This window comes from Panthera onca, chromosome B3 (genome assembly GCF_046562875.1).
Source record: "Panthera onca isolate mPanOnc1 chromosome B3, mPanOnc1 haplotype 2, whole genome shotgun sequence".
NCBI lineage: Eukaryota > Metazoa > Chordata > Mammalia > Carnivora > Felidae > Panthera > Panthera onca.
In genome coordinates this window covers 102,756,264-102,781,279 of record NC_138344.1, presented here as the reverse complement: position 1 = coordinate 102,781,279, position 25,016 = coordinate 102,756,264, and the positions used below count along the sequence as shown (strand labels likewise).

The window sequence follows — 25,016 nt, the reverse complement described above, 5'->3', positions numbered from 1 at the left end:
CTTCCCTCCCATGCCTATGGAAGAACGGTCATATCCTGGTAAGAAATCAACTCCCCATTTGTCCACTAGACCCTATCCACTCCAGTTCTAGCATCATTGTTTTTTTCCTGTCTTGCAACTGAACCAAAATTTCCAACTGAAAATACACCTGAGTCCTTGGCATCAAGTTAAAAACTAAAATTTTAAGCCCTGAACATCCTCTTTTCCTGCGGTCATTTGATAAGGAGAGGTTGACAAAGACCCTCTTGAAGGTTAGCGATCTTTGAGGGCTGTGCTGTGTCTGCACATAACCCTTTAATAATCTTTACTTAGAAACGTTCATAACTTCAAAGGAGTCATTTTCGAAGATTTGCTTAAATTTCACATGCTTTTCTTTTTAGACCTCACTATAAAGATACAGTCCTGTTGTATTTGCTGTTGCTTTTACCACTGTTGAAAAATTAGATTTGCACCTAACAAGAATACATCAAAACAGTTTATTTAAAGCAACCACTGATACTATTTTAAATTATTTTAAATGGAAATCTGGGATTGCAGGAAGGAGTTTATGTGTGTTTTGCAGGGCAGGAGTGTTCCTGACTATTCTTTACAAGTCCCAAAGATATTAATGGGAAAGATGAATCAGTTCTGTAAAGTCACCTCACATGTTTGAGGCATGATGCATGATTTAGCTATCATCAACGGGGCTGCATTTTCATTTCATTCAGACATGCACTAACATGTTCACAAGGGAAGAAAGACAAGGAGGAGGAAGAAAGAAAGGCCCATTTTCAGACAGTCATTTTTGATGAAAGCCAATGTACACAGCAGTGAATTGCCCTACCAATGACAAGCCTAGAATATGAAAACCCCACCTCTCCTTTTTAATAAGGAAGTTGGTGTGTACCACCCTTTCCAAAGAAAGGACCCTGATTTTCACAACTAGAAAACCTGCTAAATGGGAGAGGTGTAGGATAGGATCACTGTCCCTATTAGCTCTAGTTTTTCCGTTCTTCATCTGTACTAGTGGAGGCTCAATGGTTACCAGAATTACATTCTTAGAAAACTTTAAAACTAACTTAAAAAAAAAAAATTGCAATATTGAAGAACAATGGCAAGCTGAAACATAAAAGGCAGGAAGTATTAAAAAAACAAAAGTACACACAAAAAGGCCTTCAGGCTCAAAAGTACATCTAAGATTTAAAAATATAAAGCAAACTATAATCATATCCACAGAGAGGACAAAAAGGAATGGTGAACAAAGGGAAAGGAGGAACAGATAGGGGAAAAGGAGTTGGCTCAGTAAAAATGAACTTTAGGGGCACCTGGTTGGCTCAGTTGGTTAAGCATCTGACTCTTGGTTCCAGCTCAGGTCATGATCTCAGGGTTCATAAGGTTGGACTCTGCTGGCAGTGCACAGCCTGCTTGGGATTCTCGCTCTCTGCGCCTCGCCCAAGTGCACACGCCAGCACGCTCTCTCAAAACAAACTTGGGGGGGGGGGGGAACTTTAATGGCACTAACCATAAAATACAGGGTCCGCTTAGAGAATAAGCACTTGCATACAAAATACAGATAGACCAAGTTTCAATACAGTTTCATAAGTACTCTGAGACAACTAAATCTCGAAACTACCAAATACGAAGAAAACACAGTACATTTTAATCTCACTCTGCACGGCAACCCCCGGGTGCTCTCCTCTCGCCCTCTCCCCTCCCACTCCGCCTTCCCTGGCCCATCCGTCACCCTTTGTTACCTCTCTCATCCTGCACCAGCCAGCACCAAACCCAGAAAAATGACTGGGTATGGAAGGCCCTATCGTTTAGGGTGTCAGAGAAGCAAGGAGTACAGTCAGATAACTGAGGATTCTGTGGTTTAGCCAATGAGTCCACCTCTACCCAGCTGTTCCTGCAATCCTGTGGCCTACGTTCTCCAAATCCCTCCGGCTCCCTGTAGGTAGACCAACTTGAGTTACTTTTGTAACCCCTATCCCACCCCCACCCCTCTACCGGGGGCCCTCCCCCCCACATGTTTATCAACTTTGTCAGCAGGAAAGAAGTGAAAACCAGGCTAGGGAAAAAGCACCTGAGAAAACAAACCAACAACACAGGAGAAATCACTGTTTCAACATGAACTAAGTGTTTCCATAATCATCTACTAAAACTTCAAACAAGTTGCATGAATGAACAATCTAGACATTCCTAGAGGGACAATACGGCAAAAACAATTTGCTCGCTCTCTCTTTTAGTTAGGCCACAAATTAGTAGGAAATAAAATAAATGCTATTAACTCAGGGGAGGAAATCTTTACAATGTTATTCCATCATTATTCACACCTGTCCAATAAAGAGGACCTTTTTAAGTGTGCCAAGTAGATCACTTTACAAAGTTTAAGTCAGAGCATTACAGATTCAAATTTGTAAATGCCCTATAATATGATATTCCTATTAAGCAACTGCCATCTCATAGTCTTTTCCTGGACAGATATTATAGAATTCATGAATATTTTTCAGTCTTTGAAAGACAAGAAGAAACACAGAACCTCCTACACTTTGATTGGATTAAAAAGTTGCAGATCATTCCAAAAAGAGAAAATGTTCAATGCCTGAAAAATGCTTTTGCTATTTCTATGGCAGGACTGAAACTCCAAACATAAGATGCTTTGTGTCAAAGCCTATGTAAAAATACACGGTCTCTTTTGGGACTCAGCACTTTTTACCAACTGTGTGTACAATTTCAAAGAATACTCCTGAAAGTTACTTTTACCTCCTCATGAAAAAGGACTACTCCAAACAAAAACAGTCCCTTCTTGGGGAAAGCAATTTTCTGGGCATTGTAATGCTCTGGTGAGCACAGAGCAGAGGCAGGCTACCTGGGAACTGTCGCTGGGAGACCAGACCCAGCTGGGGAGCAGGGCAGGGCATGGGGCTGGCTGCTCCTGGGGTCAGGAGCACGTAAGGTCCCAGAAGCCTCCCCCCTGGCAGCTGTCTGCAGCAAAGGCTGCCCTCCAGAAGAACACATCCTGGAGCCTCCTGGAAACTGCACAGGTCAAGAACAGATGGTAGGCAGGAAACTGCAGCCCAGTGCAGATCAGCTTGTTATCCCCCACTTCAAGACTGACATGTATGGCATCAAGTAACATTTGTAGGAGAATGATCTAAGCACCTCTCTTCAAGGTCTCTGAACTCTTCTGCAAAGATGAATCTGTTTAACTCTCTCAATAAAGCACACTAGCAACTTAAACTCAGAAGAGTTTAAGATCTTAAATCCAAACCATCAGCCTCAAATTCAATCACAGTCTTGGTTAAGCAACTGATGACAGAGTGAGAGATCACACATGATACGTGTAAGTAGTCGTTTTTCATCAATTATACTGCTAAATACTCTACAAGGGGGAAGTGTACACAAACACCTTTTCTACACGGCATTAGAATCGAACCTGAGACATTCAGAACAGCAACATTCTGTAGGTGACAAGGAACCAGGGTCAGGATACCCTAGAGGGAACCTGGAAAAAAAAGTGCCATCCTCGCCACAGACCAACGGCCCATTAAACTCTAGGCAGTGTAGGTTTTCATTCTTCTCCCCCGCTTTAATCCAGATACCAGGCAATTATAGTAAAACCTTGGTTTGCAAGCATAATTCGTTCCAGAAACAAGCTTGTAATCCAAAGCACTTGTATAGGAAAGTGAATTTCAAGAACGATGGGCACATGTGATGTTCAGCATCATGTACTACTCCTATTGCAAGACCTCGCTCGTTCACCAAGTTAAAATTACAAATGTTTTCTCATCTTGCAGAAAAAATTACTTGCAATCCAAGGTTTTACTGTACTTGTCACGTGGCTCCAAAAGCTTTTTTTCTATTACCCACTCCAATGACCGAAAAGTTTTTCAAATTTCACGTTGAGAAAATCACCTTACTATGCACACCCAACAGGGTCTCCCAAGGAAAGCAAAGTTACTGTGAGATTCTTATGTTAATGAGAAGCCATGAGCTACTTTTTTTTTTTTTTTTTTTTTTTTTATTTTTGGGACAGAGAGAGACAGAGCATGAACGGGGGAGGGTCAGAGAGAGAGGGAGACACAGAATCGGAAACAGGCTCCAGGCTCCGAGCCATCAGCCCAGAGCCTGACGCGGGGCTCGAACTCACGGACTGCGAGATCGTGACCTGGCTGAAGTCGGACGCTTAACCGACTGCGCCACCCAGGCGCCCCCATGAGCTACTTTTTGAAAGAGGTCACTAACCCCATCCTAGACTCCTCACAGTGTGCTTGATGCCCTCACCTCTAGAGCAGTAAGTGAATGAAAACAAGTTTCTTCTTACTGAATGGGTGAAATTCACTTTGTTATTATGCTGACACCCCACCAAACCTTCCCAGTGGCTGTAGGGCCAGCCCAGCATAATTGGTCACCCCTTTCCAGAAGAAGAGTGAAGCGGCTTTCCAAGGGGGAGCTGGAACAAAAACGAACTCTACACCGGTGGGTTCTTCACGTGACACTCTTAGAGAAAGTTGCCCAAGGCAAACTGCCAAGGTCTCCCAGTATAAGAATGATCTCAGAGTGCGCACGTACAAGAGGAGGGAGAAGAGGGGGTGGGGAGGAGAAGGAAAAGACAAGAACAAGAAAGGCACCCATTCAACTTCAGAGACCATTGGCAGGTGTCATGTATAAATTCCATGCTTTATACGTCAATTAGAAACACTTGGCACTCAATAAATTACATCAGAGGATGTCACAATCACCAAGGTCAGTGGGCTGAAGTAGTCAATTATTTTTATTCTTACTTAGACAAAAGGCATTCCACTAACTGAGCTGCCCTGGGGAATGATAGATCACATCGGGCATCTCTAGAGCGTTGCTCTGGTCCTGATTCTCCTCAGCTGAAACCTTGATTTTACCTCCTTCTCAACAGCCTAATGCTTTAAGAGAAACCACCAGTTTAAAAGGTTAAAAATATAAATTGGCAGTTAGCAGGGTTGCTTCTAAATTATACGCTCCCCTGGCAAACATGTTTATTTTGTTGCCACGCTACCTAAATCCAGAGCCTCTGGGCAGAACCAAAGAAGCTATGGACCCCCAACAGTCTAAGACACCCCCAGGAGATATTCAAAAACCCAAATGGGCAGAACCTAAGTGCACCAGTGCATCTCTTGGGCAACACAAATGCCTTCCCTGCAATCCACCTTTACAGAAAGCCAAATTATCGGTAACACAATTTTTTATTTATAGGATAAAATGTTAGCAAGGGATTTTCAGAGGTTTCCCGTGGGCCCCGGTTTCTACCTTTAAAATTTACAGTGTTGTGCAATGATTACTAATGTCCAAAAGGATCAACAAGGCAAGCCTAACCCATCAAAAAAAAGAGTCAACCAGACTCCATATATTGCATTTGGAAAAGCAGAATGGTGACTGCTTTTTTTAGTCCTCTTCAGAGATTTCTGCTTAACCTACCAGTTAACCTAAAACCTCGATGGCCTGTAAGTATGCCACTCCCGAAGCATTCTGTTTAACAGATCTTTACAGTATAAGGCTGAGGTTAAATACTTGGCTAAATGTTCTTAGTGAGCAGCAAATGCAGCATATTGTTATTTTTTTTTTTTTAACCCAGTTACTTCTGGTCCAGAACAGACACGAGTTCCAGCTTTTGAAATATAGTCTAACAGAAAGCAAAGGCTGTTTTCAATTTAGTAATAGTCACCATGTGTAGCCAATATATTTATTATACAAAACCCAAAATGTCAGCTCTCAGAGAAATCTTACTTTAGACAGATCCTCAGTAATAAACTGACTCATCAACCACCAACATTCCACCAAAATCTCTGGACTATCATCCCTGAGCATTTCTCATATGGACAAAGTACCTGCAATTTCTGGATCATTTTTTATTGAGAGCAGGTGCCCATAATACACTAGAAAGAAAATCTAAAGAGCAAAACTAATCAGGCAAATGTCATAAGACAGTCTCTTATTGTAATCCAATCAAAATTAGATGAACAGATTCATTAAGCCACTTTACAAAACCGCAATTCACAAATCATATGGACTGCAGCTCACTCCCAAGGACTTGTGCACACGGAAACAGACCATTTCCCTTCTACTTGGAAAGTCATGAGGGCACACGTGTTCCCAGAATCAGATCCGGGCATCCTTTATACTTGGAATACAGCTTTGGGGTTGCCGAGACCCCACAAAGAACAAGGACCTTAAGTCAGAGTAATTTAGACCACCATACTGCTCTCCAATATGTTTAATTTCTTTTAGTACCACCACAATTCCCTTTTTGTTGTAAATCCCACGAATGACCTAAATTCTAGACATTTTATTATCTATTACGGTCTGCAGGAGAAAGAATATTCGTTTGAGGAGTCTACAAACTCAATCACACAGGGTGGGAAACTGGACAAGGTGAGGAAGAGGGAGGCAGAACAAAAAGCAAGCCCGAGAAGAGGGTTGCGATACACAACCCCTCTCCGGTAAAAAGGACCTGCTTAATGACTTGATCTCTGGTTCCTCAAGATAATGATTTTTTTTAAATATATAAGAAAATGAAAAAATAGCTCCAGTTGGCTTCCAGAATAGCCCAGCTGTCTTGCTCCAAATATTTAACAAGCTGTACTCAAAGCGGTGTGATGGAGGAAAAAAGTCAACAAACAACAAATATGTTTGTAAGGACATGAAAAAAGAGCATGTTGAAATTGGCTAGACAGCAGACATCCCATCCACAAGCATAAAGCTCTCAAAGAAAAAAAAAAAAATATCAAAGGAAAGGAGCCGGAGTGTTGAAGGTACAGGTGAAAAAGCACACAGCCAGCCAGCCTACAAACAAAAGCCAGTTGTGATATATATCAGGAAAACATAATGCAGAAAATATTTCCCTGACTTTAGAGTGGAAAAGTAAGAAACCAGAGCAACTAATTTTGAGTAAAAATAAAGATTTGTCACTGCCAAAATATTCTTGGATTTGTTGATTTTGCAAGGGAGGTTTTTTTAATACTCCATATGAAGATCATTTAAAACTGAAAGCTGAAATTAGTGTCAGCTTCAGACTACCTCCCGATACTCCTCCACTTTAACCCCTTATCTTTTTTAAAGTTTAAAAGGACAATTTTAAATTCACCACCATCTCCTTTCAGGGCTGAAACAGTCAATTTTCAATGAGTACCCAATATATTTATGTAGCCTAGAAACCTTGCAATTTACCTTGGGGAGATGCAAACAGGAGAATATTTTTTGGAAACCAATTAAAGAAACAGAAAAAAGCTAAGTGCCTATTTCAAAATGAATAATCCTTTCTATAAAACCCAAGCCGGGAGCAAAGAAAAGGGGGAAGAGGCCACCTGTATGAGAATGCTCACATTTCCAGGCCGGTGTCTGTTCATCCGTATCTTCCACCACCCACCAAGTGCCACGTCCTCCTCAAAGTGCTGAGACAGAGTGCAGGTGAGTGAGGCCAGGGCCCGAGGAAGATCCTTATGAAGGTCCTGAGAGCTCACCAGAAATAACTGCTCCAGGCAGGAGGAAAAGGGAGTCTGGGAGGGAATTATGCAAGAGGGGACACCTGAGCTAAATCCTATCAGGTGAGCCGCAGGAAGCAGGCAGAGGAAGGGAGATGTAAAAGAGGAAGAAAGTTCAAGAAAAAAGCCAGAAGTTTGGCCCCAAGGGCAAGGAAGTAAGTCACCTTGGGCTTGACTGGGCCACGCTTGTAGAATTTAGTGTCCTTAAATGTGGCCTTTTCTCTAGGCTCCTAAGAAATTTATTTGCAGAAGTCAGTCATACCCTTAGCATAACTATGGGTCTTTCAGAGGTCTTTTAAGGATCTCCAACAGTGAATGACCCTGTATTTCTTCTCCTCCCATATATTTCCTTAGAACAAAAGCCTCAGAAATCACATGGCATTTCTTCATTACGCAACAACCCCCACCTCAAAAAAGAAAAGAAAGAAACCCACAGAATTTGTGTTATATAACCTATTAGCACATAACTGCTCTGATCAAGAAAAAATAGATTTGGCTTACTCTAAATGCTTTTTCTAGTATTAATCAAATTCTCTTAAAATGAAAGTGAGTTAGCTAATCCTTTATAAAGTAGCATATACACCGTGTATAAAATGAAATACATAAAATATTTTTGTACATGGATAATGACCAGATGTGACTATGCAAAATACAGTATTAGCGTATGGATGATTTTTCCTTCCAATATTTTCATTAATACTCTTTTCATAATCATATTTTTAGCATACCGCTTTTAGGATTAATTCCATGTTACCTGAATACAAATGGTCTGCCTTAAAAAAAATCTGCATTTACAAATTTATCAGTAGAGGAAAGCTAAATGATTAGCACTAATGATTAGTTGCTAACATCTAAGTTGCAAGAATCTATGACACATAACACTGGTTTAACCCTCGGAGAAATTGGGGTGAAATAATTACCCAGGCAAAATCAAAGAGTATGTGATTCACGTTAACTAACACGGTGAGTATTCAAGTGGATAAAAAAAAACAAAACACACAATTAGATCAGAGAAAGATTCACTTGAATTGAACTTAAGGGGCCAGGCAGGGCCCTTCGCGGCAAGGAGCAGAGCTCCATTGTCTGAATTTGATCTGAATGGAGGTAACAGGAAAAACAAGGGCAGGCATCCTCTGACCCTTTCCATGGGCCTGAAGGAGAGGAGCAGAAAGGGAAGGGTTAGCAGGCAAAGCCGTCAGGCAGTGAGGAGGGGCCAGCTCCCTGCAGGGCTGTCGCCAGCACCATTGTCCACCCTTCCCAGCTGGTCCTGGGAAGCCTCGCCAGAATTTTCATTATAATCACAACTTCAGAACCTAACGCAAATACAAAGACTTACACCCTTAATGTGACCCTTCAGGTGGTTATCAAAAGTTATTACAGATGTGATGTGAGTTACAGGCTTTGAGAAATGGAATACACACAAGCTTCTGAGAATCTGAGATCCGGATTCAAATTCCTGAGCTTCAAAATCCTTTCCTGGCTATGAAGGCTCACAGGAGTCACTGGATCTGTGGCCATCTCTACTTCCCCACTTCTCTGATGGAGATGATAGTCCATCCTCTGACTCCTGCTGCAATCGAGCATCTGGCAGGGGCTTGGGGCCCCCTGGGAGCCTCCCACACCATGCAAGGGACCCCAAGTTCCTGCTGCCTCCTGCGGTCAGTAAACTGCACAGCAGCCGGGAGAAGCAGCTAAGGGGAAAGCCCCCTGCTCAGCCCTCCTCGCCACCTCCCAGAAAAGGAGCAACTCTCCACAGCTGTTCCTGAAGCATGGGTTAAGAGTGGAGCCAGGTTCTTCTCTTCCAGGGGGGCCCCTCGAGCTAAAGAAGCCCACAGGCTTGTCACCATAGCTAAACTATACTTGGAACTGTTGAGGAGCAGTTTTACTTCTTATACAACCCGAAGTCTGTAGGCTTCATTATGCGGGATAGGAATTCCAACTAATAGCCCACTAGAAGCCTGGGGGCGGGGGAGGTAGTGGGAAGGAGGGCCCACAAATTATTAAGGTGATGAAGATTTGTCTTTTGTCTCCCATCTGGGGACAATATGAGTTGTGTTATTTTTTAATATTTAAAACAGTAGAACACAGGCAGACAACCACTGTAAGACAATAAATTCAACTGAAGGACATTCCAGTGTGCGTAAACCACAAGTTTCACCCTTGTGTAGTTTATTACATTATCAGAACCTCCTGATTGGATTACTTTCCTGCAGGGCTTCCAAGTGTCTGCTTTTCCCCCACATAATATCTAATATCACCTATCACGATGCTGTATTTGTCCTTTTGTATTTTACCCTCTGATATCTTAGGACGCCTGTTAGTTAAGAACGGTTTTTGTTGTTGTTTTCGGTTGGTGTTTTGTTTTGTTTTCAGAAACTCACTCTGGGTCGTACGCACCTCACCACATCTGTGACCAAAAAGGCTTAACTGCCCTCACAGGAAGGTTGAAACTGTACAGCATAAAGCTTCACCAGCTTCCAGAAGGGTCTAAGCCAACAATTTCATCAAAGCCTTCAAGTTGGCATCTGGTCTAAGTTAACACTTAGAATAGCAAATAAAAGGCACTTTTCCTGGACTCCTGCTGGCCAATACTTCTCGGATTAGCTAAAGCAGTGCCGCTGCAGGAGTGCCTTGTATTAGGTCCTGTTAGTGAGGAGATGCAGGGAAGCTGTGCGGGTCTTTTCCCTTAATCAATACTAACAGGAAGATCAGCAGACAGGGAAGGAAACACCAACGCGCAGCGACATTAGTATCTAAGCACAAACAGACCCTTACTTGAGAGCACAAGGGCTTGAAGCCCCTTTTCCAAGCTATGAACAAAATATAAATGCTAGCCTACGTTTTCATCAACAATAGCAAAAGAAAAAAGAAAGCCTTCAGGAGTGCATGCCACAGCTAACGGGATTAAAGAGCTTTTTCTCAAGGAAAGAAGAATAACTTGACAAAGTGGCTTTAAAACTAGAGAAATGAACTTAGAATTATTTTGGATTATAAACGCCAGTCTTTCTTGAATTTAACTGCAATATGTTCAGGCAAATAAGAAGGCAAATAGGAGGATGCATGTTTTTATTCCCTAGAGATCACATTGTTTTGGTTTTTTTTTTTTTTTTTTTGAAAATACATTAGGAACACAATACATAAGTGGGTAAAGCACATACGTAGGCAATTTTCCACCCAAAAGGTTCCTATCAGTTGTAAACATTAAAAAAAAAAAAATTAACCTTACTGGTAACCTCATTAAACGAATGAGGTTTATTATCACTGCGTTTAATGAGAATATGCAGTACGGAAAGGGTTTGGTTAGAAAACAAATAGGGGTACCTGGGTGACTCAGTTAAGTGTCCAACTCTTGATTTCAGCTCAGGTCATGATCTCAGTTTGTGAGTTCAAGCGCCCCATCAGGCTCTGTGCTGGCAGCAGGGAGCCTGCTTGGGATTCTCTCTCTCTCCTTTTCTCTCTGCCCCTCCTCTGAGGGTGCACACACTATCTAAATAAATAAGGTGCAAAACTGCACAAACACACACACATAGAGACAGGATTTAGGAACAAGGGTGTTGGAGTCAGAAAGCCTTGAGTTTAAATCACATGACAGCGATCCAGCGATCCAAGACAAGCTCCTCACAGCATGCATGGCTCAAGCTCTTCATCTATAAAATGATGAGTGATAATATGCAGCTGCCTCGGTCAGAACTTAAATGCATGAGGGGCACTTTGCACAGGACCGACTAACAGTAAGCACTTAACACAGGCTACTGAGACATCACTGTCACGACCAAATGCACCAGCGCTCTGTGCACCTCCCCCAAAGAAAGAACCAGCCGGAATTTTCTCATCCACGTGCAAAAAAAAGAAAGAGCTCAGATCCTGACGCTCCCTCTTTAATGATGATTTTAAGGTCTGATGGGGACCTCCATTTCAATTCAAAAGGTGCAGAGCTCCCTGAAGGCAAGGCAGAAGTGGACATGGGAGTGATGGGAGAGCAAAGCAAGCACTGGGCAGAAACCAGAGAGCCCGCACCTACTGCAAGAATAAAACTCTGCCCCCAGCAGCAGGATCAACACACCAGCAGAGGGGCTGTTCCATGGGCGACGCTGGCCCCAGCTGTCCCCCCACTTCTGCTGCTGGCACAGCTCAGCCGGAGACAGCCAAGACCCTGAGCTGCAGTAACAGCCTGAAGCAAGAGCACCAGTTTACTCCCTGAGGGTGATTCGCTGGAAGGCTGGCACACGAGGGCTCCCTGGGGGGCCAGGAAAGGATGGCCATGGGCTGCAGGTCCCCTCCACCGGGGGGGCACAGGGATGCACAGGGATGGCCATCACCTGGGCGTTGAGGGAAACCGAGGCTCCAGAGGACAGCTGGCTGAGTGTGTAAAGGTTCTGGGATCTGCTCTGACGAGTGGGGTCTGAAACAAAAACGTGCATGGGTCCTGCCCAAGTTTTCCAAACACACTCCTGAGTGACTGAACGCTCACTGTATCCCACCACCGCCATCTCTCATCACTAGACGCAGCACAAGCCACTGTCCCTTGGAGACAAAGGAGGGGGAAATAATCTACAAGAGAAAATGCAGACCCAGCTGGAAATCCTTCCTCAGAGTTTTAAGGCAACTGCTCAGAAGACACGGAACACCACCCGAACATCAAGGCTTCCCAATCCCCGGAGGCCTGAATCTTTACAGGGCCCACGGCACCCTTCCCATCATGTCCATCTCATCACTCTGGCCCACCAACCCCCTAATTTCCAAACTCACCAGATGTCTCTCAGCTCCTCAGCTTCTAAATGTGTCTTATACACACCACTCTCCCCCAGGACCCTTGGCTAATTCTTACTCACCCCCCTCATCGCAGACTAAATGGAATCCTTCCCTCTGCACAAACCCAAGGTTTCTCCCCTGAACCTACACGCCCGTGAAACCCTGTGCTTGCTTGTGCCCTGCCAGGCTTAATTTGTGTCAAGTCCCCCTTTTGTGGTAGACTATAAGCTCCATGAAGGCAGGGACTGCGCAGTTCTTGCCCACCGGATCCCTAGCATGAGTAGTTGCTGACTAGCTGATGGTATTCCAACTTTCTCTCCTTCCCGGGGCACTTCAGCCTCTAGCCAAACACCCCTATCCCTTTACTACTACTGCCCTCTAAAACCTCAGGTCGCCCTTCAAAGCTCTGCTCCCAGGTCACCTCCTCCAGGATATCTTTCCCAATCTTTCAGGAATATCTTCTGACCTCACCCTGGAGGAAAAAAGCAAAGCTTCAGAGCAACACGTACAGACCCACCTTCCAGCCAGGCCCTGCCACTGATGAGGCGAGTGACTTGAACCGGGGCCTCACTTCCAGGTTGTGCAGATTGTTGTGTTCATCTTCCAATCTGTTTTCTAGGTGTGCAGGATGGTTTAGTGTTGGTCTGGCTCTATTTCATGGATGCGAGACACACAAAAAGCTTCCATGCTGTTCCGCCATCTTGACTCCTCCAAGGGGCCTCACTTTCCACTAATAAAATCTAATTCCTGGGACTGACCAAGCAAAACACCTAATGGAACCTGGCACATAGTGCGTCTGAAAAAACAGCTGCCTCCATCTACCCCTCCTCTACACCGTGTATGGTTTGTTGCTAAGTTATTTGTCTTGACCTCGGGTCGTATGCCCCTGGAGGGCATTTCCTTATGTGGGCTCCTCAACATGAAATCATCAGCATCATCAAAACAGCAACAACAACAGCATCGCCTCACCCTTACTGAGTGCTTAACGTTTAGTGTGTATGTTTTTAAGTGCTTCATTTCTACTAGGTACAGGGGCTCCCATTTTTAATTAAATAGATCCATACAGGAAACACATGCAGTAAAACGCATCTATCTCTATATTTGGTATCCCAAAAGTCTTTGTGTAGCGTTAAACTTTAAAAACCACAGAATTATAGCAGTTTTTTACCAAACAGATCGTTTAGAAATTTAAATTTCTTTTACACTTAGTTTATACATTTTGAATGCAAAACTCTGAACTTTACATGTTTCAGTCCCTTGGATAAAACATGGCAAGCGTTAAAATTCCCTAAAGAGCATTTAGGGAAATTCACGAAGTTATATTCACGTCAGCTACTACAGGACTCCCTCTCCCTCTCTCTCTCTCTCCAGCAATGGGCTCAATTTGGAGGTGGTAACTGGAGGCGTGGTGGAGTGAGGACCACACAGGTGGCTGCCAGTGTGGCTGCCGTCACACTTTGTCCCTTTCTGTCGCAAGTACACGGGCCCACCCCAGACCATGCACGCCAGAGTCATCTCTCGCCACTGCTTGCCTCTGACCCGGCACGTGATGGGTCTCCACGGCGTGAATGAGGCACGTGAAGTATTTCAGGAACTGTGCTTCCGTCTTATGGCTGACAGCCACAGACAGGTACAACTGACAGAAATGAGCTTTTCACCTTGTCACTTCACCGCCCGACTGCAGCGTGAAAACATTCTTCGGGCCCATCCATCGCCCTGTACCTGCAGGATGCTAGTATAGATTACCTCCCCCACTCAAATCTCTGTTGGTTCTATTATTTCATGTCAGGTGGCCTTTAAAAGCCTGAAAATCTGTGTCATGCATTAGCTCCCTGGGTTCAAGCAACTTCTGTTCGAGTGTACCAGAGGCACGGTTCTCAGCAAAGCGGGGGCCATTCTTCACCTGCCGTGCTCTCCATGAATTTCAGGAGATAATACTGATTATGGAGATTATCGAATGCAGGGAGACTCACAGATGACTTACACATGATAAAGTTATTCCACAAATGCTTTTGTTAGCTAAGATTTTCAGACCATGCGGTACTTGATTTCTGGAATAACTCATCCAAAAAGCTGAAATCGTGCTTATTAAAATAATCAGAAACAAAACACAAGACCAGTGAGCTATTTCATATTAGTCTGTCAGGTCTGACAGCAGAACCACATGCAACGGAGTCCTGTGCTGTCCGAATTGTCTGCCACTGTGTAACAAATCACCCCAACATGCGGTGGCTTAAAACAACTGACACCCACAGTTCCTTAATATGGGCAAAGCTTGGTGGAAATGGCTCATCTCTGCTCCACGTGGTGTGGACTGGGCAGCCTGATGGGCTGAAGGGTCTAAAACAGCTTCACTCCCAGGCCAGCTGCCTCAGCTGCGTGGCTAGAATGGCTGAAGGTTGGCCAGGCCCACTGCCCTTTTGTAATCCCTCACCCGCCAGGGCCACGGTCCCCAGCAAGGCAATCAGCTTCTCCATCTGGAGGCTGCCCTCTAAGAGGGCATTATAGACTGAATTTATATGTTGAAGTCCTAACCCCAGGACACCTCAGAATGTGACTGTATTTGGAGACAGGATCTTTAGAGAGGTAATTAAAGTGAAATCAGGTCATATGGGTGGGCCCTAATCCAGTAGGACTGGTGTCCTTATAAGAAAAGGAAGGACCATCAGGGGTGGGCACACAGGGAAAAAGGCCATCTGAGGACACAGGGTGAGATGGTCCTCTGTAACCCAAGCAGAGAGGCCTCAGGAGAAACCCAACCTGCCAACACCTTAATCTTGGACGTCGAGCTTTCAGAACTGCAAGGAAATGAACTTCTGTTGTTTAAGGCGCCAGGTCTGTGGTATTTTGTTATGGCAGCTCTAGCAAACTAACAGGACAAAACTGGAAGCTACAACACCCCCTTACAGCAACATCCACAAGTCACAAAGTATCACTTCCCTCAGGTGGACTGGTCAAAGCGAATCACCAAACCAGCCCAGATTTGAGCGGTGGGGATTGGCCTCCTGAAGGAGAGGTCCAGTGCACGCACACAAGGACACACGGGGAACTACTGCCAGCCATATTTGAAGACAACAGGGGAAGAGCATGGAATGAAGTCAAAACCCTGAGTTCTCTTACCTGATCTCCAGCTGACTACAAGACCGGCTGGGAAAGCAGGGTAACGTCCACCTCAACGACATGGCCGTTAGGTACAGTGCTTCACTGGACAGGTTTAAGGGCCAAACAAATGAATGCTTATTAAATGAAAGAGCTCAGGTACATGAGAAGCATAACATGCTGACAAATCATGGCTCTCTGTACGATAACTTTCCTGTTTACCTTAGATATTGCTACAGAGCAAAAGTACAGATTCCAGGGCGCCTGGGTGGCTCAGTTGGTTGAGCGTTTGACTTTGGCTCAGGTCACGAACTCGCTGTTCATGAGTTCGAACCCTGCGTTGGGCTCTGTTCTGACAGCTCAGAGCCTGGAGCCCGCTTTGGATTCTGTGTCTCCCTCTCTGTCTCTGTCTCTCTCTCTCTCTCAAAAATAAAGACTAATCTCTACCAAAAAAAACAAAAAACAAAAGTACAGATTCCAATTCTGAATTCTATCCATGGGCATGTACTAACGAAAGCACCCAAATGGTAGTGTAACCTAATGTACTACCGCACAGACCTGGTCTGTGTAATTTTCCGGGATCTGGTGTGAAACACACTCTTTTGTGTCTATGGTCCCTGTGCAATAAGGGCCCCTCCTCAAGGTAATCAGTTTATCAATCAAGTGCTCCAGAAATCCTAACTGCTTACCCCTCACAAGTTCTGATTGTGAAGAGTGCTCTCTAACCACATAGCAGGAAGCACAAGAATTCCAGGTATGGATGGGAAAAGAGCAGGGGCCCCTGGTAATAGTAAACAGCAGTTTTACCCCAACAGCTCAGAAGCCAAACACACAACTGCCTGCTTTGGTTGGATTTTGTTAGGCTAGCACCAATTAGAACGGAAGTACAAAGCTTGAAATAATGATTCTTATCCTAAAAGGAGATCCTGCGTGAGCACAAAAGCAGGGAACGAACAGTTAAATGTTTGAGAGTGAGACGCATTATGTGGATGGCCGGAAATAAAACCTCAATCAAGAACGACTTGCAGTAGTCTTAAACCTGACGCTGAAAAATACCCCTGATGCATATTTATTAGGTTTGTCGTCCAAGAGGCTTGTATTCCATAGTGCTGCCAGCCATCATTAACAGGCACTAATGACCACAGCCTTTCAACGCCACCACGGCGCACTGCAATGCAGCTCAGAGCAGCTGGGGGAATCAGAACAGATGGCCTGCTTCCCTTCAAGGCAGAACTTTCTGCAGGTGACAAAATGACTGTTAGGTGACTGACAGAAAGAGAAACAAACAAAAGTTGAAATGGAATATCTGATGTCAGTAAAGTGGATGTTTAGTATTGCAGGGAGCCTTTATTGTGGGCTCTTACGGTTGGGAGGGTTGTTTACACAAGTGCAGCTGTGCTACAGAACTGCAGTATTCCTTCCAAATCCAAAATCCTTCCCTGAGCCCCGGGACTCCTCTGTGCCAAGCGAGCGGGGCACTGGAGATGTCACGGAAATCCATTCCTTCCAGGTACCGGGTAAGTACCTAGCATACACCTGAAAAGGTGTGCCTGACACTCCAAGGCAGGTAGAGGTGGGGGTCTCCGCCCTCCAGGGGCAAACTTTAAGGGAAAGCCAGGTAATTTCAACGAACACTAGTGGAATGCCATCACCAGTCTGGGCACACGGCAACAGCACAGTGGACTGAACCGCGTTGGTTTCTAGGGATGTTAGACACATGTCCTTATATTTGTTTTCACTTCTATTTTCCCTTTGGTAGTCTGTTTATGTACTCTGCATCCTTAGCTAATATAATACTCGGAATGCTTTGGCTATAAGAGAGGAACCCACCCAGGGTGGCTTAAACAGAAAACAGTAAATAAAAATTGAAAAATGTGGGTGCTCTCAGAGGACTCGGGATTATTTTCTCAGAAAAGCCCTTGCTGATTATTCAGCCTCCAAGGGCCTCCAAGGGCCTTATCCCTAGCTCTTCACCCTGCTAGTCCCCTACGCCAACCTGCTCACTCTCTTCCCCCTTCTCCCGCTTTCTTTTCCCCATAGCACCCTCTGAAATGGCATGTTTTAGCTATGTGTCTGCTGGCTCCTGCACAGGCCCCACCCCTCCCACTAAAAGGTAAACTCCCCACTGCCCGGGTGTCCTCTATCTCCCCGGCTTCGGCTTCGGTCTGCGGCAGTGCTAGGGCAGTGCGGGTTCCCCATCAGAACTTTCGACACTGAACGAAGAGCCAAACACACAGAGCTCTGGGCAGGGGGTGCAACTGGGTCTCACAAGGGACAGGAACCAGAATCTAGAACCCAAACATCTGCCAGCTGGCTCACATTGGAGTCTGCTCTTCCCTGCACCTCCTTTTCCCTCTCCCAAGGCCGCATCCCCCCTTTGTGAAAGTGCCTTCTCCACTCCCCTTTCAGAGCTGAAAACCCTGCTACGGGCTCCCATGCCCTTAGGATAAGGCCCAAAATCTTTCCAAGGACCCAGTCATTGACTAAGTCCAATGACTTTATGCCTGCCCCCAGCCTCACCTGTGATTTCAGTCAACCACTCTTTGTGGTTACGCAGGGCTTTCCCCCTTCCTTACAGGAGCATGCACACTTCACCTCTGGGTCTTCCAATCCTAGTTTGCAGTGCCTAGAGCATTCTTTCCCTCTTCCCTCCTCCTGGCCATGCTCTCCTCCTCCGGCACGGTGTTAGGTGACCCTCTGCTCTGCAGACTGCCTTCTATGTCTCTGACAGGACTACAGGCTCCAAAGTAGCAGGAACTGTACCAGTCTCATTCATCGGTGCATCCCCTAGTGCCAAGTACGGCATCCCACACGAGTAGATGCTCAAATACTCGTAGGCTAAATAAATGAACAACATATTGGCAATGGCTGTTCACTAAGGAGCTGTGACAAGAGTAAGACAGCAGTTCACGAGGGCAGGGAACGTGATCGCCCTGTCTCACTCCCCTGTGCCTGGAAGAGAAGACACCCAATAAATATTTGTTGAATGAATAAATTCCTGGCTTGCCCCATGTAGCTCCACCCCTTCTCTCTCCCATTTGAGAAAACGTATCAGAATGCAAGTGGGTAAAAAAATGGCATTATTAAAGAGACATCTCAGAGTCATTTGAAACATCAACACTCTATTACTTGTCATAAGTTACTGGACACATAACTCAAAACTGATCATCACAAATGAGGTCGTTTGAGACAGTGGTTGAGAACAGCTGATTAAGACAAAGCTACGAAACATGAAGCACTTTCTGCTCTTATCATTTTATTTTCCAGAAGCTGAAATGACAATACACTCAGTAAGAACTAATAACTGACTCATTCTTACCCTCACTGTTCTCTATAAAATAGGTTCTGCACGCCCCAGGAGAAACCTTTCTTTAAAGCAAACGACGTTAAAAATTCCTTTTCAGTTATTTTTCTCCGGTACCAATGAGGTCCACCAAGTTGCTGTTGTCTCCAGTCAAAAGCCAGCCCACAGCCCCACACGCTTACTTCCAGGAGGCTGTGTTGCTGATCCCTACACAGCGATATAAACTCACTGCACCAGCGTGAGAATACTGGTCTCCTTCAAAATCGGCAACTGGTATGTTTTTGGCTTTTTGGTGTTTTGTGCGTTTGTGTTTTACCTCTTGGACAAAATATGTTTGGTAAAGTTGCTGGGCTCTCGATCAGCCTGGTTTTATTTCTGTTTATATATATAAAGCATCCCCAAATATTGATCACATGATGAAATACAACCAAAAATGAGAAGTCCTAACAAAGGTGTCAATCTGGATGTGTTAAAAAGAGAAATAAATCTGAGAAAGCCAGACGAGAAACCACACAGACAGCCACATACTCCAAACAAGGCTAAAGTTAGTAAAGCAAAATATAGCAACCCAAAGCTAGTAACATCATGACCCTTAATAGCCTACAGAATTAGACACTCCATCCACATGAACAGATCTGAGCTCTTCAGATCACCCCACATGCTGAGTGGCAGTAAAGATTTTGTTTTATTTATGAAAAACAAAAAGACCTTTAACTTTATAAAGGATACTAGCGTTTGAAGTCTTTGGGCCCAAATTAGAGAGGGGGACGAGAAAAGGAAAAGTATTAGGGTATATTTTAAGGTTTCTTATTACTACCGAAGGGAGGGGTAGTCAAGGCAAAGTGCCAAAGTTAAAACAAAAACAGCATATAGAAATCTGGAGCTGCTTGTTTAAAAAAACAAAGACCATAAACTGTTCAAGCAACAGTGTCCTTTGTCTTACCGATAGAATGCTGCGCCATCCAAAAGAAAAAAGGCAGGTCCCCCCACCCATCCCTGACCTTTTAGCCTTTTGAAGACCTTGATCAGTTTCCACTAAAATACTTCATTTTCAGTCATGTTTAGAAGTACACATTTGTAGAGGTTTTTACCCATTTAGGTGCCAAGGACTTCCCTTTGGCAGTCTGGCAAAACCTACTGAGCCCTTCTCAGAAAAATGGTTTAATTGCATAAAATAAAATACAAAGGACTACAAGTGAAAATAATTATACTTAGTTATCAAGACGGTTTTAAGTTACGAGACGATAATGTATGCAGTTCTGTATTCATGCACCAAATAACAAAGCTAGCAGCAGTTCTATTTGTTGCCTATACTCATGAAATGCTAAATTTCAGTCTGACTATAGTGAAAATAGAGATGCATCCCGCCCCCACCCAAGTTCAAGGGCTTCCTGAAGGACCCTAAAACCCCTTGGTTGGGTTTGGAAGAGCCAATAAAAATATATCTGGTGAAGCATCAAATTAAAAATAAAGCCTGGCAAAACATATTATCCACTCAACTGTGCAATATTTTTCCAAAAAACCATGATGGGTCCTGAGTCAGCAAGAGAGCTGCATGCTTCAAACTGAATCCAGAAAGGGATTCAGCTTCCCCCATGCAAGTTACAAAAAGTCTGAAGCTTTGAGAAACTGACAGCACTGCTGGAGTCTGCCTTGAAGTGGGAAAACAGTGACCCGGCAGTGCAGTGATCCAGCTCAATTGTGAACTTGAACAAATCTCCTTCCTTTCTGGAGCCTCAGTTTCTTTTTCGTTAGTAAAATAAAAGGGCTAAACACACACCATGACCTCGCAGGTCCCTTCCAGGTCTAAAATCCTATCTTCGGATTATCTCTTCCTTATGCTGGCTTTTGTAGCCTATTCAGATTAATTTCAAAACATTATTGCCTTGCTTACATTTGGAACAGAAAGTCGTACCAAATCTGAATGTCTTAACATATAATCAAACACCAATGAGCCAAATATACGCATACCATTACCACCTTTTTTAAAAACCCTGTTTTGCACATATCTACTTCAAAAAAAGTAATCACAGCATTGGTCTTTTCTGCTATTTAAAGTCAGTTCCCATTAGAATTCTAGCACCATCACCTCAAGAATATTCAAAATTAACACACAGAATGTTAACTATGCATTTTCCACATTAAACCAAGGAACAGTATGACAGGGTATACACCAGGAAGGGCCCTTAAAGATCACCTAATCCAATCATGTTTCATTATCACTTTAGACAGAGAAGGTAGAAGACTAATCCAAAGTCACAACGCTGGTTGGCAAGAAAGCAGAGATTCAATCCAGGTCTCCTAGTCGACTGTACCTTTATGCTCTCTCCACTACACTCTCAAATCCAGACACACTTCCCCAACTTAGGCTTAAAAGGAATAGCAAGAAAGACCTGACGGTCAGACTAGTCATTTTCTCTACTTTGAATTACGTAATGGGCACAACAAGGGATGGTGGCATGACACATTCATTGGCTGGAATCAAGAAATAACGAAATTCCATTAATCCACCAAAAAGGTGATGACCCAACTAACATCCTAACTACCTGGCAATTCTCTTAGTACTGTACAGTATGTGAAAAGACCCATATTTGCATATGGATTTAGACATATAGCTATATGCAAATAGCTATACATATAAACCTCTTCACACATACATATATAAGTATACACATATATAGACATACACATATATACATATATATATAGTTCCTCAGTCTGCTTGCCAGGATTTCTCACTAACATTTTACCATGAAATTTAAAAGAGAAAAGAAAAAAGGAGAAATTTAGAGGAAAACAAAAAGGTAGTTACACAAAAGCTTAAAAAAAAAAAAAGCACTGTGTTTTAAAGGCAAAAGCTTCTATCAATATCAATATTGGTCATTTTTAGACATCAACACTAATTTTATCAATAAGAAAACCTACTAGAAATTCTTTACCAATATTTACATCCCAGATGATCAGATATGCAAAGTTGATGTTTGATTGTTATTGTTGTTTTAAGAGGGCACTGTCTTGAATCTGATGGATAGGATATGAATTAGTAAGGGTCTCTCTCTTTTTTTTTTTTTAATGTTTATTTTTGAGACAGAGAGGGACAGAGCGTGAGCAGTAGAGGGGCCAAGAGAGAGGGAGACATAGAATCAGAAGCTGGCTCCAGGTTCCAAGCTGCCAGCACAGAGCCTGATGTGGGGCTCGAACTCAAAAACTGCAAGATCATGACCTGAGCTGAAGTCAAACACTTAACTGACTGAGCCAAGTAAGGGTCTCGTTAGAGTCTACCTACTACTCACTATTTCCCCAGCATTCTTCAATGTGCTTGATATTTCTAGAGAGTCAGAAATCTACTCTCGAAAGAAAGACAGAAAAGAAAAAAGAAAAGAAAAGAAAACAAGCAAGCAGGCAGTCACGAAGGAAGTTAGGAAGAAAGAAAGCAAGCAGGCATGAAGGAAGGAAGGAAGGAAGGAAGGAAGGGAGGAAGGAAGTTAGGAAGAAAGAAAGCAAGCAAGAAGGAAAAAAAGAAAAGAACAATTCTTCTCAAGTATTCAAAAACCTGACCAGTATCTTCTCAGTAGTCTGATGTCAACTCACATTTCACTTCCTCAGAGAGACCTGCCCTGACCCCCTAGCTAAAGAAAGCAATACCTACCTGGGGCAGACATTCCCTAAGTTAACCTCCTTCTGTTGAAAATTTGGCAACACCTGACATCGCCATTTATTATCCATTTGTTTACTCGTTTGTTTCTGCTTACCCTGTCCCTCCACACTAAAATGAAAGCTCCTTGTTCACTGCTGGATCCTCAATGCCTAAGCAGTGCTGGCACATAATAGGTGCACATATAACTGCCGAGCGTCTGGTCCAAAATATTCAAGTGCCAACTATGTCATACTTAGTGTCTCCTGGAAAACCATTAGTCAGGGACAAAGCACATGCAATGAGTAATGCATTTACATAGCCTACTTTAGAGTAAGCCTATGATACCAAGACAATCCTGGGTATAAATCCTTTCCACGGCTTTCGAATGCCCTGCACTTCCAGCTAGAAACGCAAAACCTCTCCAGGCCCACTCACACGCTGCTTCTCTGAAACATCTCAACAATGATTTCCTCAAAAGGAAATAATGAAATAAAGTTCTGGCATAAGTTAATCTTTCCTGTCAGGTTCACAGAGTATGTTAAACATGCTTTGAAGCCAGACACACAAACAAAATCAAACTCCACAAAATTAGGTTGGGCTGAAGTTACATAAGACCAGCTAACCTCCTGCTTTCTCCCTCATTCCGCCCTCCTTCCGGTGAACCCTGACATCTGTCTTTTCAGCACAATTCAGATGCAGATGACAAAAACCGCTTATCTGCAAACTTCAAAATAGGTAATGAGATTTCCAATATTATTCCACTTAATACTGTAGCAACTGTACCAACAAAGTGAGGAGGAACAGACAACTTCCAGCTGTACGGTGTCTGGAAGCTTCTCTTAAAAATTCTCTTCAAAATTATTTTTAAGCCCACACTTACTTCAAGGCATTCAGTTATCAAAACACGTTTTTCAGAGTTCCCTGAGTTTTTCCATACCCGTGGCTCCTCATATGTGTGAGAAGCCTACCTATTAGCACAGATGACGGTCTGAACACAGGTCTTTCAAGAGAGAGGACAAAAGCGCGGTTCCCAGGAGTGACACATCCAAAGGAGAAAATAATCCTTTCTCCTCCTAAATATTAAATCCAAGTTGCTTCCTCTCCCGAGTTTCCTGCACTTCCCTCCTCCCCATTCTGCTCCCCTTTCACTGCCCACTTTATCCTGCTTTAATCCTACGAAGCCTCTCTCCCGGCTTATTAAGGGTAAACAATAGAAATGTCACAAGGAAACTCAGGAAGTAGATGAAGTCTCTAATTGCCGCCGTTTAACGATTGTGGATAATTACTATCTTCAAAATGTGGTTTTCACAAGCGGAGAGGGAGCCGAGGCGGGCGAGCTCCACGCCGCCAGGAGCACATCAGCGAGGCCGCGGCCCGGGACGGAGGGGATGCGGCCCCGCGCCCCGGGGCCCCGGCAGGCGCAGCCGCGTCCCTGCCCCCCCCAACCCCCGGACACTGGCGGCTGGGAAAGCGGAGGGCCGGCCTGCCCGCCCAGGTCACAGACAGTTCACAGCCCCCGGCTGCGGCTACCCGCGGCGGTCACCATAACAATATGCAAAGCGCTACCCGCGGACACCCACCCCGCAGATCTCGCTGCCCGCGGCAGCCAAGCCCGCAGCGCCGCGCTCCGAGTTCCGGGACCCGAGACCACAGTCCCCCGGGGCAGAGGGGTCCCGGGGACCGGGCTCCACCGGCTTTTCAGCTTCGCCAACTGGGGGATCTCCTCCGACACCGCGAGGTGCCTGCGACGGTGGCGCCTTGGCCCGGTCCCTAGCGACCCTCCCCGACCCAGGACGCTCGGGGAAGTCGAGCAGGGGTCCCCCGTGGTACGGACCGGGACTTGGTCCCTGAACGCTGCGCCTCGCGGGGCGCGGTGCCACAGTCCCTCCCTTCCCGAGGCCGGCCCCGCTCCGCCACTTCCTCGGCTGCCGCCGTCCTCCGCCGGGAAGGCGCGTCTCGGTGGTCTCTGCAGCACCCCGCGCGCGCTGATGGGGAGCACAGCTCCCCGGGCGCCTGCCGCCCGGGCCCCTGAGCCGCCCCCGGGGCCCCAGCCGTCCCCAGAGAGCGCCCGAGCCGTCCTCCTGGCCCCGCTCGGAGATGCGGGCGCCCGGCAGTCACCCAGCCCGGAGCGCTCGCCGCCCGCCGCCTCGGAGATCTCGGGACTCACCCTAGTACTACTAGCTCCCCATATTTCACAGGCTCCTTATTGGGGGCGCAGTGCTCCTCCTGGCCGGGGGAAAACATGGAGCCCCGATCGGCCGCCGCCGCCGCCTCCTCCGCCGCGATCCCCGCGGAGTCCGCGCCGCCGCTACAATCCCATCCTGAGAACGGGGTGAGCGCGCCGGGGAAGGGCACGGCGGCGAAGGGGGCGCGGGGCGGCCAGTCCCGCGGCTGCTCCGTCGTGGCTGTGCGGCTGCCCCGCCGGGCTCCCCGGAGCTCCGCTCGCCGCCGCCGCTCCGAGCAGGACTCGGCAACAAATGGGACCGGGCAGCAGGGGGACCTGCCCGCGCCAAGCGCCGCCGCCGCCGCCGCAGCCGCCGCCAGAGCCCCGCCAGGGAAGGAGGGAGGGAGAAAGCCAGCGCGGGAGGGGCGGGGGCAGCGGGCGGGGGAGGGGCGGGGGCAGGACCGCTGAGCCGCCCCGCCGGCGCGCGGGCAGGTGGGAACCGCCCGGCCCTCCGCCCGAAGCCGCGCTGCCCCCCGCCCTCCCCGCGCCCCCTCCCTCTGGCGCGTG

General features: G+C 45.6%; 1 protein-coding gene across 1 annotated transcript in view; it reads right to left on the bottom strand.

Moving 5' to 3' along the window:
- PELI2 (pellino E3 ubiquitin protein ligase family member 2) overlaps positions 1 to 25,016 on the bottom strand; it is a 202,332-nt gene extending 177,316 nt beyond the window's left edge. The window contains exon 1 of the mRNA XM_060619905.3: positions 24,453 to 25,016. Within this exon, the coding sequence (XP_060475888.1) occupies positions 24,453 to 24,529 (77 nt within the window). The 5' untranslated portion in view covers positions 24,530 to 25,016. The remainder of the gene's footprint in view (positions 1 to 24,452) is intronic.